This window comes from Acinonyx jubatus, chromosome C2, assembly GCF_027475565.1.
Source record: "Acinonyx jubatus isolate Ajub_Pintada_27869175 chromosome C2, VMU_Ajub_asm_v1.0, whole genome shotgun sequence".
Classification (NCBI taxonomy): Eukaryota; Metazoa; Chordata; class Mammalia; order Carnivora; family Felidae; genus Acinonyx; species Acinonyx jubatus.
This window is the reverse complement of record NC_069384.1, coordinates 12,428,841-12,445,439: the sequence shown is the minus strand read 5'-3', so window position 1 is coordinate 12,445,439 and position 16,599 is coordinate 12,428,841. Positions and strand designations below refer to the sequence as shown.

The 16,599-nt window shown below is 39.3% G+C and overlaps 1 protein-coding gene across 12 annotated transcripts in view; it reads right to left on the bottom strand.

Annotated features, from left to right (window-relative positions):
- The window catches only part of SYNJ1 (synaptojanin 1), a 90,418-nt gene that overhangs the window by 21,417 nt on the left and 52,402 nt on the right, over positions 1-16,599 (bottom strand). For all 12 annotated transcript variants that reach the window (XM_027041707.2, XM_053220618.1, XM_053220623.1 and 9 more), the window contains 8 exons: positions 16,003-16,087; positions 11,301-11,441; positions 10,832-11,024; positions 10,394-10,552; positions 9,072-9,228; positions 8,339-8,456; positions 8,023-8,238; positions 3,270-3,348 (listed from right to left, as the gene is read on the bottom strand). In XM_027041707.2, the coding sequence (XP_026897508.1) occupies positions 3,270-3,348; positions 8,023-8,238; positions 8,339-8,456; positions 9,072-9,228; positions 10,394-10,552; positions 10,832-11,024; positions 11,301-11,441; positions 16,003-16,087 (1,148 nt within the window). The remainder of the gene's footprint in view (positions 1-3,269; positions 3,349-8,022; positions 8,239-8,338; positions 8,457-9,071; positions 9,229-10,393; positions 10,553-10,831; positions 11,025-11,300; positions 11,442-16,002; positions 16,088-16,599) is intronic.

The following is a 16,599-nucleotide window of genomic DNA, read 5'->3' as shown; positions in this document are numbered from 1 at the left end:
GCTCAGGTCATGGTCTCACAGTTCATGAGTTCGAGCCCTGCGTCGGGCTCTGAGCTTATAGTGCAGAGCCTGCTTGGGATTCTCTCCCTCCCCCTCTCTGACCCTCCGCTTCGCATGCTCAGGCTCTGTCTCTCTCAATAAATAACTACGTACTAAAATTAAAAAAAAAAGACTCCCTGGTCAAACAGAGGCTGTGCACTAGAAAGCCATTTTCATTGAAAACCCATACCATGTAACTAATCTGCTTTCTAAAATGCAAGCTCTCAAAAAAAAGGGGGGGGGAGGGGCGCCTGGGTGGCTCAGTCGGTTAAACATCCGACTTCGGCTCAGGTCATGATCTCACGGTTTGTGAGTTCAAGCCCCACATCTGGCTCTGTGCTGATGGCTCCGAGCCTGGAGCCTGCTTCGGATTCTATGTCTCCCTCTCTCTCTGCCCTTCTGCCGCTCGTGCTCTCTCTCTCCAAAATAAATAAAAATTAAAAAAAAAAAATGCAAGCTCTCTCCTACACAGTTTCAACTTTCCTCATTTAAAGAGCTTCTGGAGCATACAAAATAAGTGAACTTTTCTGGTATTTTCAAATGAACTGTGTAGCTGTGACCGACATGCTGTGAAGACAGCTGGCACCTTTGTGGGTACAGATCTTCCTTGGCCCAAAGTGCTATTGACATGAGAATTCCTTGAAGGCACAGGATGGAGACATTGAAAGCTGCTGGCCTGAATGCTATAGTGGTTTTTAACAGTAATTTAGTGTCCACACTAAGCTTTGAAGTCAGCGTTCTAAGAAACTAGTAATCCTTTCTTTACTTGCTTATCAGCCTAAATCAATTCCATTCCAGAACTTGGCAACAGGCTTCACAGGTCTTTAAAGAACACACTCAAGAAGGTCATCCTGTGGGTTGGCCCCCACTTAAGCTAGCTACTTTTTCTAGATTCTTCCCTGGAATGGAAGAGCTCTAAAATCCGGGCCTAATTTCTCCAACAGTGGGCCACTCATAAGGACTTCGCTTCCTCTTCTGTCGCATTATTTCAGCTTCCTTGGAGAAAAAAATTTCCACATATACATTACTTTTGAAATAGGTTTTATAGGGTTCTATTTGCTTGTTTTTCCTGAATGTAATAGTAATACACTCAAGCAAAAGTAAATCATGAAATACAGAAAAGTATAAAGGAAGGGCGCCTGGATGGCTCAGTCGGTTGAGCGTCCGACTTCGGCTCAGGTCACGATCTCACAGTTGGTGGGTTCAAGCCCCGCATCGGGCTCTGTGCTGACAGCTCAGAACCTGGAGCCTGCTTCCGATTCTGTGTCTCCCTCTCTCTCTGCCCCTCCCCCACTTACTCCCTGTCTCTCTCTGTCTCTCAAAAACTGAATAAATGTTAAAGAAAAAAAAGCATAAAGGAAGAAATAATGAAGAACACTAATCCTACTATTGCAAAATAATTTCTCCTCACCTTCATCTATGCATATATATTAAAACCAATGAGGTTATATATACATATGTGTATGTATCGACACAAGTGGGATATATGTGTACACACATACATGCATATACAAACACAAATGAGATCGTGTTATAAATACTGTTTTCTTACTACCTCTTCACTTGAGACTGTATCATGGGCGTTTTTCTTTATGAGCAAATAATGTCACTTTTACTCTTTCCGTTAATTTTGTTGCATGGACAAATACATAAATTTATTTAACAAACTCTTATTAATGGCAGATTGTTTCCAACTTTTAATTAGCAAAACCAGCATTCCAGGGAAGCCCTGTGTATACACTATAACTTTGTGTGCCTATCCTGTTATTCCTTCCCTGAGGATAAATTCCTAAATGTAAATTTGCTGTGTCAGAGAATATAGGCAGTGTTACAGTCTGACGCTTGCTGCCTAATTGTGCTTCAGAAGGAGTAGATCTAATTCTGTTATGCCTCGGATTACCCACCGTCTACATCCCAATCGATACTGGGTCATGTCTAACTTTGACAGTCTGAAAAACCAGTAGTATGTCATTCCCATTAAGATTCTGATCGCTGCTTATCTTAATTTAGTGGTCATCAGTACTTTCTCAATGAATTGCGTATGTCCCTAGCCCATTTTTCCCTGGTGTATAAGATCTCCCTTGGCGTTAAAATTTCAGTCCCTTTCTGTGTATGCTGCAGATGTTCCTGTCCGTCTTGTAACTTTGTTGTCCTAACTGTATGGAAATTACTGAGTTTTAAATTTAACTCTAGCTTTGGTCTCTTCAAAAGCGTGTCCTCGTCCCTTAAGGGTATAAATATTTAAGAGCAATTCTGAATTTGGCCTTCTTTGTCAGCTTGCTCCTTTGCTGAGTATTTCTTTTGTCCCTCTCTGTTTTATATTTTCCCCTCTTCTTCAGCCCTGTCCCTCACCCTCAAGTCTAGTTATCTTTGTTACATTCTTAGAAAGTACCCACTCTTAGCTTCCCAAAACTATTTTGAAAATTCTGTAAAAACAATGTTTGTGGAAAGTGCGTAATAATATTTAATTTGCCCTTTTGAAAGCTAGATATTTTCAACTCTCTTGTCTGTTGCCTTTGCTAATAACATTATTTCAGCCTGAAATCTTCTTGGAGAAATTAGGCCCGGATTTTAGTCTATCCTGTCTAGTGATCGTATAGTTAGAAACAGGATGTGTCTAAAAGCATTCAGAAAAAACTGAAAGATACAGCACTTTATGGAAATAAAACTATTCCGGGCCAAATTGATGTAAATTTCCTCCATCAGTAACATGTTAAGTCACAGGTTAGGAATACCTATTTAAAAATTTCTAAAATATCTTGGTGGGATGGATTTGTTATCTATGGGAATTATTTTACCTACACCTGAAAAAGGTATCTGGGTACCATGATCCAAGCCAAGAAAATAAGTTCTTAGGAATAAAGAGTACCTTCCTCCCTTGTTTTCTTATAAATAAGGCATTTTCTTCATTCAATAGAAATCTTTCCTACTATGAATGAGCCAGAATATCTATTCCACTTAACAAAATTTCTATATAATAAAAACCAAGTTGGGTGGTAAACATATTTTCTTCTTAGTCTGTTACCAATTGTTAGTATCTTTAGGGAGGACCAAAATAATTCCAAGCTGGTCAGAAACCTAGTCTAAATAATAAATATTAAAGCACACCATAAGGTCTTCTATAGTTCTGCACTGGAAATACATCTAGATAATCCTGCTGCATGGCTATAAAATTATAATCTTTGGATACAGAATTTCAAAATGGCTTACAATCAACAAATGCTACCTACCTCTTTACCATTTAGGTTCAGAACACTCAAGGCAGAGCTTCCCTCCAAAAATGTAACCCACATTTTGTCTTCTACAAATCTTCAAGAAAGAGAAACATAAACAACAAAAAATAATTAATACCTTAGATATAATTAGTCCAACAACCAGCCCAATGACTATTGATTAACAAAGGCCTATGGAGGCCAGGAAGTAAAACACAACAGGGAGAGCAGTAGAGCCACTGGTGGCCTGGAGAGGGCACTCTGCCTCTCAAAGCTTTGAAATTCAAATTTCTTTCAAATACTATGCTAATAAAACAGCCTGTCAGAAGAAGGGCCCTGTGGCCCTCCATTTGTGATCCTGCTAATCTAATCCTTCATTTCACTCACAAGGCAAAAAGGGCCAGAGGTTAAAAGTGGCTTGTTCAAAGCCACTCCACAAGGAGACTCCGTTACAGGGCTAGAATACAAATCTCCTGACCCCAGAGTCCAGCACCATGTATTTTCAAGGTCTCCATGACACCTCTGAAGCAAATTTCCTTTGACCAAGAAAGAAGATGGGGAGTTGTCATTAAAATACACATATCTGATTGGCCCCAGAGTGCCTTAGGGTATTATGGTCCTTGTCTTTATGCAGGGGACAGCCATTTACTCTCTTGGGACTTCAATGGCCTTTGCTATGACTCTAAGTTTGCAATTTTGAAATAGAAAGCCCCCAAAAAGAAAAAAAACTAAAAGGACATTAGAGTAAGTTCTGAATTAAGACGATCACTGACATGTAATAATGTTATCGCACAAAAAAGAGTAAAAGAAAAACATTATCAGTCTTATTTATAGAAACAATTTTACACATTGGACTACTCCCCGATTATACAAATCAAGATCAGAAATTCCTGCAGATTTTTCAAAGATGAGGGGAAAATATGTGCACGTACACACGTGCGTGCATGCACACACACGCTAGGATTCAAAAGCATGGCTTATGGATATTAAGAGGAAGAGGCTAAAAAGAGAAATAGGAACAAGTACTTTATCCTGTTTAAATCAGAGGCCTGATTTCTACAGATTTCTACAATCACCCAAATATGACCAAGATAAGTGACTCAATTTCTGTGGCATGTTAAGTTACTAAGCTGCAAGATGCCACCATTCGAAAGACACAGAACATCATTCCTATCTAAATACTATGAAGGGGATCTTTTTCATGCTGTTGGCAATGGAGAAGATCTCTCCTCCAAAGGTTAAAATCACTACTATAAGGTTGCGCTTATGCTGCACTAGTCCCCCCGACTCCAAACATTTACAATAGCCCCCCCCTTCCTTATCCATGGAAGATACATTCCAAGACCCCCAAAGGATGTCTGCAACTGCAGATTGTACCAAACCCTATCCATACTGTTTTTTCCTCTACCTACATACCTACAATAAAGTTTAACTTATAAATCAGGCACAGTGAGAAATTAACAACATGAATAAAATAGAACAATCGTAACAAAATACTGTAATAAAAGTTATGTGAATGTGGTCTCTCTCTCAAAATATCTTATTGTACTGTCCTCACCCTTTATCTTGTGAGGATGGGAGATGATAAAATGCCTGCATGATGAGATGAAGTGAGGTGAGTGATGTAGGCACTGTCATGTAACATGAGGCTACTAGTGACCTTCTGATGCTCCATCAGGAGGAGGGTCATCTGCCTCCAGACCACAGCTGACCTCAGGTAACCGAAACCATGGATGGGGGGGGGGGGGGCGTCTACTGTGTTTGTTTTTTGATAGTGGTACCAAAGCATTTGTGGTCATATGGCAGTGCTAATTTCTTGATCCTACCCTTAATTAGCAATGTGTTCCTTATGGATGTTTAACTTAACAAGAGATTTTGGTTTTAATATCCATGTATATATAATATCCATGTGTGTGTATATATATATGTGTGTGTATATATATGTGTGTGTATATATATATACGTATGTATATATGTATATATACATACACACACACACATATGTATAGGTAGGTCTTTGAGAAGCTGCATTTTCTTCCTATTTTCACCCACTAGGGTAAAAACTTCTAGATTTTCCCCCCAATTAATATAAATACCTAAATTTGTCCTATTCACATTTCCAGGGAATGTCTTATTTACATATAAAGGACTTCAGTCACTCCTAAACCATAGTCTTATTCTAGAACAAAAGGTAATGATCAATTTAGCCTTACTGGCGACAGTAGTCCTCTCCTTGTTTACTTCCATTGTCTGCTTTTTCTATTCTAATTTGGTTGCCTGAAGGTATGTGACAACCAGAATATTCCACCTGTGGAGGCATGCATGGTTTTATAATGTTAGGGTAATACCTTGTTTTGTTACCAATACTTTTTCTAAAGATGACAAGCACTTTGGGGAAAGCTTCTGGCTCCAATTTAACACCAAGTTCCTTCAAGACTGTTTTTTCTTTAATGTTAATTGATTTTTGACAGAGAGGGAGACAGAGCATGAGCGGGGGAGGGGCAGAGAGTGAGGAAGACACAGAATCCGAAGCAGGCTCCAGGCTCCCAGCTGTCAGCATAGAGCTGGACACAGGGCTCAAACTCAGACCGTGAGATCATGACCTGAGCCGAAGTCGGATGCTCAATTGACTGAGCCACCCAGACGCCCCGCTTCAAGACTGAATTATAAAGACAGGTCCTTTTCCTGTCTCAGAGTCCTTCACCCTTTATTCTCTCTAGCCCAGTTCCATAATTTGCATTTGCTCACGAGGACACTTACCTGCTCCTAGGCTGCCCACATCAGGCTCCTGGTAACTTGGCTTTCTATACTTGGCCAAGCTTTCTGTCGTCTGTAAATCTGGAGATTTCACTATATACTTCCGAATGCCTTAGGATTTTAGAAATTTTTTTGTTTTGTTTTAAAGCTTTGGGGTAGATCTTTGTTAGAAGATCTGAGGGAAATATAAATGCAATTTCTTCTGTATCTGCTCATTTACTCTCTGAAAGGACTCCAGGTTTCTTCCGCATGCTTCTTGCTCTACAGAAGCACACTATCTTCAATCTGTGGACTAGGCCACCCAGTACAGAGATGTGTCCACCAAATATCTACAAAACATACCTAACTGAGTAGATGCAAAGCACAGAAAGGAGTCAAGTCCCTTCTGTATGAAATTCAAACACACGCAGTCTTTCAGAACTGCTGGACACTTGGGAAAGAACATGTTTTTTAAACAAGGGAAGAAGCATCTGGTTCTGCAAAAGGCAGATGGGTAAGTCAATAATAGAAACGAAGACTGGACTGGATGACTCCTGACTGATCTGATTGTGCTGCCTTCTCTGTTAGTTGGAAATCAAATGTACTTAAAATTACTTAAAACATCAAATTTCTTAAACTAAGGGAGGAAAAGTCACTCTGCTTTACTCCTAACTCTCCTTAAAAAAATAAAACAGTGTGGGGCGCCTGGGTGGCTCAGTCAGTGGGGCATCCGCCATTGGCTCAGGTCATGATCTCACGGTTTGTGGGTTTGAGCCCTGAGTCGGGCTCTGTGCTGACAGCTCAGCCTGGAGCCTGCTTCTGATTCTGTGTCTCCCTGTCTGTCTGTTCCACCCGTGGCTCATTCTCATTCTCTTCTCTCTCTCTCTCTCAAAAATAAGTAAACATTGAAAAAATATATATATATATATGTAAAATAAAACAGTGATCACAGCTTCATTTTGCCATAGGGCTTTGTTATACATTGTATGATATATATAACCACACCTAAATGTGCACATATTTAAAAAAAAAAAATTTAGGGGCACATGGGTGGCTCAGTCGGTTAAGCGTCGGACTTCGGCTCAGGTCATGATCTCGCGGTCTGTGAGTTCAAGCCCCGCATCAGGCTCCGGGCTGACAGCTCAGAGCCTGGAGCCTGTTTCGGATTCTGTGTCTCCCTCTCTCTCTGACCCTCCCCTGCTCATGCTCTGTCTCTCTCTGTCTCAAAAATAAATAAATGTTAAAAAAAATTTTTTTTAAATGTTTATTCAGTTTTGAGAGACACAGAGAGAGAGAGTGTGAATGGGGAAAGGGAAGAGAGAGAGGGAGACACAGAATTTGAAGCAGGATCCAGGCTCTGAGCTGTCAGCGCGGAGCCCGATGCGGGGCTCGAACTCACCAACTGTGAGATCATGACCTGAGCCAATGTCAGACGCTTAACCAACTAAGCCACCCAGGCGTCCCAAAGTGCACATATTTTTTGTTCATCAATTGTTCATAAAAACTTTCACTATTCAGCTTTAAACTCTATAAACGTAATTCAGTTTCAAAACCTATGAACTCTTTGAAATAACATTTCTATAGTATGACTTTCCTGTAATTTGGAAATAAAAATACAGTTGACCCTCAGACAACACAGTTTTGAACTGCACAGGTCACCTTATACATGGATTTTTCTCGACACAGTACAGTACCGTAAATGTATGTCTTCTTGCTTATGACTTCATAACGCCATTGTCCTTCCTCTAGCTGACTTTATTGTAAGTATAGAAGACATATACCACATAAGATATGTGTTAGTTGACGGTTTCCATTATTGGTAAGGCTTCTAGTCAACAGTAGGCTATTGGTAGTCTTTGGGGACTCAAAGCTTCTAAGTGGATTTTGGACTGCATGGCGGTCAGTGTGCCTAACTCCCACATTATTCAAGGGTCTACTGTACTCAAATGCTGTTCAAACAATAGAAAGGTGATTTCTAATGTAGAAAACATCTATGAGTCATGAGCTGCTTTTGGACAATAAATATTTTACTCACCTTATGAGTATAACTTCACCAAAATCTGTGAACTGCTGCAGAAGCTCATCGATCAAAGCATCATCGAAAAAGTTATTTTCTGGGACAGAACTTTTGATTGAGACCAATACTGTCCCATCTGGTGGACCTTGAACTGCAATCACCTCTTTATAAATGTTTTGCCTCTCTTCGGCTTCAACTTCAAATATATCTAGATCAATCAGGGCAACGACAGGCCTTAAGGCATAAAGGGAGATGGATGTGTTAGAAATGTTTACTAAAGGATGGATTTCAAGTAAATTTTAAGCACGGTTAGAAATACCAAGACTGTTTAAACCTGTGGTCAGAAGTCTTTAGCTCGGCTCTTCCGTAGTGCAGCAAAGTGCCAGGAGTCCACGTGTAGAGGATTTTGCTTCCATCTTGAAAACTAGCATTTAGAAGATCTAAATCTTCAGCTGCAGTCAGAATGAAACAAAAACAAAAATAAAACCACAGGCGCGTGACAGATCATGGGGAGCAAGGAGCAAGCTTCTTCGCTTTACTGGCTTCAGTTGTCTGAGGCTGGGATCCCTGATACACTTGTTAATCGGCAGGAAGTCCAGATACCTTTAAGTTAGAAAGGTGTTTTGGTTGAATTATCACTTTATGCTTTACTTAGTAAAAATTAAGATAAGGCTTTATTTCTGAGAGTACTTAAAAGCAAATAGTGTTTCATAAGTAATTCAACAGACAAGTAGCAGTTCGTAATATTTACAATCCATATTGGTTATTCAAATTAAAAACCTTCGTTAGCACTCAATTGAAATTTTCATTGAAATTTCGTAAAAATGAAATTTCCTCACTTCTCTTTATATGGAATTATGGAAAGAAAATACACTAAAAAATTAAATTATTATAAGCAAGTCTGAGAATATTTTAAAAACTGTTTTATATTTAAATTTTATTTATTCTATTCTAGCAAACCTTTGTTGAAAAAAAAAACAGCCCTCCTCCCTTGATATTTATATCATTCCCTTCTTCCTCATAAAATTTGCATTAGCTCATTTAAATGAAGAAGTCCATTTCCCAACCTGATCTATCAAAAGGCCATTTCCTTCTTCTCCAGAGGACACGGTCTGTCCACGCAGGGGTGCGGCACTTTTCACTGGTGTCATAGTCGTCAGAAAACAAATCGTATTTGTATGTTGGAGCAAAGGTAACTTTTCCTTCTAAAAATCCTCTAAAAATCTAAAATAAACATATAAAGTAAGTTGTTAGAAAAAAAGTTCTGTTTTCATTCAGGCAGCCATTCACTACATGTCTACTATATGCTGGAGATTCACACAAAATCTGTGTCCATCAGATGAACACTTCTAACTGAATGGAACAAATGGTAAGAAAAAATAACCTGGGACTTGTTCATGCCACTTGTTTGACCTCTGATTAAGCAAAGTACAAAAATGTGAATAAGGGAACTCTACCAGACCTTTAAGCTACAAAAACCAAAACTATGACAGATTTTAGAAATCATATATATAGTCTGATGTCTTATTCTCAAATGAGGCAATAAGGCCTAAAATGTGAAGTGGGGCCCAAAGTGTTAGAATTTAAGTCAGATGATCACGAAGGCATGATATCAAGTGGCCTTAATCACCTCTTACTTAAAAAAAAATATTGGGTGCCTGGGTGGTTCAGTCGGTTGGGTGTCTGACTTTGGCTCAAGTCATGATCTTGCTGTCTGTGAGTTCGAGCCCCACGTCGGGCTCTGTGCGGACAGCTCAGGGCCTGGAGCCTGCTTCAGATTCTGTCTCCCTCTCTCTCTGTCCCTCCCCTGCTCATTCTCTCTCTCTCACTATCAAAATAAATAAACATTAAAAAAACAGTAGCTTTGAAGACTAAGATTCTAAATTCACTATTACTCAAAAAGAAAGAATCAAAAATGTATTCTCTTCTACTCGAAAGAGAGTCTTGGGGCGCCTGGGTGGCTCAGTCGGTTAAGCGTCTGACTTCACCTCAGGTCAAGATCTTGTGGTTCCTGAGTTCGAGCCCCACGTCAGGCTCTGTGCCAACGGCTCTGGGCCTGCTTCAGATTCTGTGTCTTCCTCTCTTCCTACCCCTCCCCTGCTTGCACTCTATCCCATCTCTCTCTCTCGAAAATAAATAAACATTTAAAAAAAACAAAAGTGAGTCTTACAGAGACTTAATATATTTTTCCTCCTGGGAGTTATTATGAATCTTCCTTTTTTCTTTTGTCTTTAAGGAAAAGTAATTCTATATCTATTAAACTAGAGATATGTAGTTAAGTATAGACTCCAAGGGATTTTAAAAAAGGCAACACTGTGATTAAGGAAAGCATGTTTCATAACAAAAGATCCCCTTCTTCTCAACGCAAGTATCTTAAGTATGTGTATACCTGTCCAGCATTTTTCTGATTGATAAGCTGATCTCCTGCTATAAGAGAATCCCAATTTTGCTGTCTTATGAGCTCTTTCACTTCTTCATTAGGGAGATCAATGCGATAGTTGAAATCACCACACCAAAATACGTAGTCGTGGGAAAACAGCATCCTTCCCTGGAGGCAAGGAGAAGCATTTTAGATCTAAACGGTCAATATGAAACATGTGTTTTACCACTATTTCTTTGCCTCAGATACGCTCGCCGTTCCCCCGCCCCCGCCAGCCAGGCCCTGTTTATCTGACCCCAGACTAAGAACACATGAAGCATCTATGTAGGTGAAAATCGTTGATGTTTCTAAGAAGTATCTTAAATTTTCAAAAGCTGACAGAGAATTTGGAGCAAGTTAAAGTGCACTTTGTAGCTTCATCTTCAAGAACAAGCAGTATGAGCTCACCATTGGAAAACTCAACTTCCGCGCTATTTCTACAAAATCTTCGTTTCTTTCTTTGACTTGGGACTGGCCCGCAGCAAAGTGGCTACAGACGAAGCAGAGGCTGGTTGTATGCAGCAGCATCCGTATCGCAACGGCCCCCTTGTTTCCAGTGGCGCCTCCCATTCCGGTCTTCACGGTGTCGACCGCAACGTCCCTTTAAAACAAAGGACTCTGAGTCCAAGATCTGAGCTGCCAACACAGTTCTGTGCGCATAAGACATTAGGAAGGTCTAGGACACAAACGTACAGCTGTAGTTCAAGGACAAGGCTGTGAGACGGTGTGACGGAATGACCGGTGACTCTTTCATCAAAAACACATTTAAGAACAAGATGCGTGAGTAATTGTTTCTCTGAAGCAACACACATTCCAGGTCTTTTTCTGGCTACTCGAGGGTGGGAAAGAGCCTGCGTACAGCGCCCTGGTCACTGACCTGATGAAGGGAGCGTGTTGGGGTCTGATAAAAACAAACAGGCAGACGCCCACCAACTGCTCAGAAGCCAGCAGCACATACTTGTTGTCTCTGGAGATGGTCTTCTGCAGTTCCACAGCCCAGAGCTTTTGGTTTGTTGTGCTACCAGAAAACATTACAAAGGGAATCTTTTAAAAGATAAGGACAAAATAGCCTATTTTACAAGACAACTGTCAATTACATCTTTATATACCCAGATTTAGTAATTCTACCAACAGTCCCGAAATCCACACCAACACTGACATCTTTATGTAAGCTGTTTTTGTTTCCTTTAAAAAGAAAAGCCTGAAATTTAGCCAAAAGATCGCCACACTTCCAAGTCTATTACTCTTTCACAAAGAAAACCTGAGCTTACTTATGAAACGAGTGCTCACCATGTGAGTAATCTCAAGCTGTACTTTTTCCTCTACCTATTACCTAGCTTCAACAATTATCAACATTTTGCCATTTTTTTCTTCCAACCCCCTCCCCCACATTGTGTGTGTGTGTGCGCGCGCGCGCATGCGTGGACCTAGAATATGTTAAACCAAATCCCAAGACACACGCCATTTCACCCATACATACTTCACTACACATCATCTAAAGTAATGGGCATTTTTATTTTCACATAATCACGATGTCATCATCACACAATTCCTTAACACTATCAGTTCGTATTTAAATTTCCCTAATTATCTAAAAAAATGTCTTCTCGTGGTTGATTTATTTAAAAGAGGATCCATATAGGGCCCACACATTGCATTTGCTTGTTATATCTCTTGAATCTTTAATAGTCCCTCAACCCTCCCCACCTCATCCCCTTTCAAATACTATTTATTTTTTAAAGAAGTTGGGCCATTTGCCGTAAAATGTTCAACAGTCTGGATTTGATGGATGTGTCTTCATAGTATCTTCACTTGTCCCTCTAACTCTCATATTTACTTTACACTGGTTAATGCAGAAGCTTAAGAAACTCATTTAGATTTATTTATTTGTTTTGGCAAAAATAACCTCATGGTTAGTGCAGTCAGACTTGCATCAAAGCAGAAGTACATAATCTCTGTGCTGTGACAAGGGATCCACTGTTCAGACTGTGGCAATCTAATCAACTCTTTTTTTTTTTTAATGTTTACTTATTTTTGAGAGAGAGAGAGTGCAAATGGGGGAGGGGCAGAGAGAGAGAGGGAGACACAGAATCTGGAACAGGCTCCAGGCTCCTAGGTGTCAGCACAAAGCCCGACATGGGGCCTGAACTCACCAACTGTGAGATCATGACCCAAGCCGAAGTCGGACGCTTAACCAACTGAGCCATCCAGGTGCCCCTCTAATCAAGTCTTTATAATGAAAAGTCCCCCCGTTAATCCTTCTAAGGTTTTAGCATCTACCGATCATTGCCATTATTTCATCAGGGGTTGCGTGATGTTGATGTTATAATTTCAGCATTCCATAGGCATTTGTAGTTAAGTTAGAATTCCTCTATAAAGAATTTTTCTCAACTATTTTCTCTGAAATACAGTTCATACAAAGAAGGTAGCATAAATGCTGAAGTCTTTATAAATTTTCAGTGTAGTAAGTTTGAGCCTCTGAAGAACCCCCAAGAAACTCTAAAGAAGAGCCAAAGAGTGTCTCTCATAGTTCCAGGTCACACACGATAAGTGGTAAGCCTGAACATGACACCACGCCCATTTATCTAATCTAACACCGCCACACCACCTCCAAAATACAAAGCCAGCACATGGATTCTCTACCTACCAGAATCCCCCCACCGCAACTCGGATTCTGAAAAGAGAATGATGGCTTTTCATCTCCTTATCCAGCTTACTTCTCAGGTCATCTTCTAGTGAACCCTACCCTGATCATTCATTCAAGCCGCCCCCCAGCCCCGCAACTCCACGTGCCTGATGCCCTCTACCTCTGTTTATTTTCTGGTCCATTTACCGTCTTCTATCACACCACATACAAGCATACCTTGTCTTATTGTGATTTGCTTGCTTATGCTTCCCAGATACTCTGTTTTTGACAGACTGAGGCTCTGTGGCAACCCTGTGTCAAGCAGGCCTATCAGTGTCATTTTTCCAATAGCACTTGCTTACTTCATGTCTCCATATCACATTCTGATAATTCTAATAACGTTTCACACTTTTTCATTTTCATTATATTTGTTACAGTGATCTGCGGTCAATGATTATGACCAGCTGGAAGCTCATATGATGATTAGCATTTTTTAGCAGTGAAGTACTTTTTACTTAAGATGTGTACATTGTCTATTACACATAATGTTATTATTGCACAGTCTGTTATAGGGTAATCTTAACTTTTGTATGCACGGAGAAGCCAAAAACGTCATTTGACTAGATTTGTTGCCATATCTGCTTGACTGCAGTGGTCTGGAACTGAACCCACAGTATCTCCGAGGCATGCCGGTAATTTACATATTACAATTACTGTTTATCATCTGTCTCTTCAGCTAGAATAGAAGGTTCATGAAGGTAGGGATTTTTGTTTTATTCATTAATGTATCTTTAGCACCTCGAGTAGGTGCTCAACAGATACTGGTTAAAGAAATGAAATAATCACCAGTTTACTAAGGAATAATTTGATTAAACTCTAGACAGATAATCAATTGAACAATTTGGTACCAGGAACAATAAGAGTACGCTCTATTTTAAAACCTGAATGTGTATTTTCAGGAAAGAGATTCAAATCAGCAAAATGAATGCAGTTGTGTTTCTCTTCTACTTCCCTGAGTGAATGTTACTTACTTAAAGCTAAGGAAAGGGGAGCCTGAGTGGCTCGGTCGGTTAAGCATCCGACCTTGGCTCATGAGGGTCGTGATTTCACAATTCGTGGGTTTGAGCCCCACGTCGGGCTCTGTGCTGACAGCTCAGAGCCTGGAACCTGCTTCGGATTCTGTGTCTCCCTCTCTCTCTCTGCTCCTCCCTGCTCACATGCTGTCTCTCTCTCAAAAATAAATAAAGATTTAAAAAAAAAATTAAAAAAATAAAGCTAGGGGAAAAAATGTCATTTGCAAGATCGATGACTATCTCATACTATTTCAGCTCATAATTTTACTCTGAAAATCTTTTTAAAAATGTCACCAAAGATGGGCAATTGCTCAACTTTAAAAGCAAGCATACTTTCTTAAAATAAAACACTTAAGCTTTAAGTTCCATTTAAGTAATTTGCATTTGTAATAAGGCTTCAGAACAGCAGTTCTCAAAGTGTGGTCTGGGAACACCTCTGGGACTCCCCCAAACCCATGAGGTCAAACCTATCTTTATAATACTAAGACCTTTTTTTGCCTTTTTCACGATGTGGATGGATATTTGCACAATGGTGCAAAAGTAACAATGAGTAAAATGGCTGACGTCTTCACATGAATCCAGCACCGAACTGTGCTAGGATGATTCATTAGTCTTTACCGCCATGTACTAGGAGTTAAAAAAAATGCCATTTCACATAAGAACATCTCTGTTGAAGCAGGAAATGTTATTAATCGTTTTCTAAATGTCATTAATCCGATCAAAGCTCAATCCTTAAGTCATATCTGTGATGAACAGGAAATATGCACAAGGCCCATTCTGCCTCATATTGAAGTGTGATGTTTGGAGAAGCACTTGGTTGTTTGAGCAGAGAGCTGAACTGCTACCATTTTTCACGGAAAACCATTTTTATTTGAAAGGACTAATGACAGACAGACTATGGTTCTTCAGACTTGGGTTATCCGACAAACATTTTTTTAAATGAACCTGCCTTTTAAGGGAAACAACCAATAGTATTTATTTCCAATGATTATTTGGAAAAGCAAAATGAAAATTTTGGAAAATGTGTATCTGCTACTGAGAACTTAATAGCTTCCAAACATTTGAAGAATTTGCTGATGAGATCAGTAATGAGGCTAATCAATATCATGCATTGATATAATGAAACGTGCCAAGATTTGGAAGATCGACATAACTCAGTGAACTAATATTTTCAAAATGACCAATACATGATGTTTCAAAATCATGCAAGGATAAAAAAATAGACCAATGAATTCTTGTATAATAGAGCACAAATAGTTCATTGCTATGGTTTCAGATTCCATAAGGTTAGTCCAGATTCCTGAACTAACCTTTAAGGAACTGTTTGTTGAGCTTTGGTGTAGTATCAGAGAAGAAATCTCAAAAGGCTATAAAATTCTTTCCATTTCCAACTACGTTATTTATGTGATTTTCTTCATCTACTTCAAGCAAAACAACACATTGTAACTGACTAATACAGAAGTAGATGTGAGAATTCAGTTGTTTTAAGCCAGAAATGAAAAGATGTGCAAAACTACACTCAAAGCCAACTTTCTCAGGACACTTTTGTTTTGGAAAATAACTACTTTTCAGGAAAAAAATGTATTATTTATGCTAACATGTAATAGGCTTATTGTTTTTTAAAGAATTAAATGTTTTGAAATTTTCAGTTTTAAATTTCTAATGTACTATCTAGAGATATAACCCACATGAACAAAAATTCTTTAAGATTTTCAACATTTTTAAGAGTGTAGAAAGATCCTAAGACCAGAGAGGTTGAGAATTCTATTTTACAGTTTAAAAAGCACCTTTACATATATTATCCCAATCTATCTTTGTAACAAGTACTTAGTTATCTGCCTTCCATGTCCCTCAACTAGAAAATGACCTTACCGGCTTACCTTGCATTCACAATGTTTCCAGCATTCAACTCTACCATTTCTTCAAAACCAATTGCGAATATATCAGTTGGCTTACTTCTTTTATCTACAATTAAGCATCCAAGAAAAACTGTTAAAAATATAGCTTTAGTCAAACGGCACCCGCCCCCACCCAGTCCAACTAAGATCAATGCCAGACCTCATAAAGTCCATTTCTGTGTTTTATGTTTAACCAACTTCAAATTGTAGGCAAAACCAACGAATGGGACAAAATTACTTTAAATTTAGCTTCCATTCAGGCCTCCTAAGTTTTCTTCTTTAAGACTGTTATTTCTGAAGATCCTTAAGTCCTTTCAGAAATCGTTTTGAAAGAACTCTTGCTAAACTGCACATGGGCATCAGAGAAGCAAGCCACTTTGCAAAAGCTGAAGAGAATAAAAGGGGGAGTAAAGGAATTCTTCAGAAAAGGCACAAAGTGACTGAGAAATCATCTCCAATTAAAAGGTAACACACAGGAATTTTCACATTCAAATTTGGAAACTACAGGCTTGACCTTTTTACTATGTCCTACGTGGAAGAATCCAAGAAAATTAAAAGAGATCCAGGGGTTAAGATGTA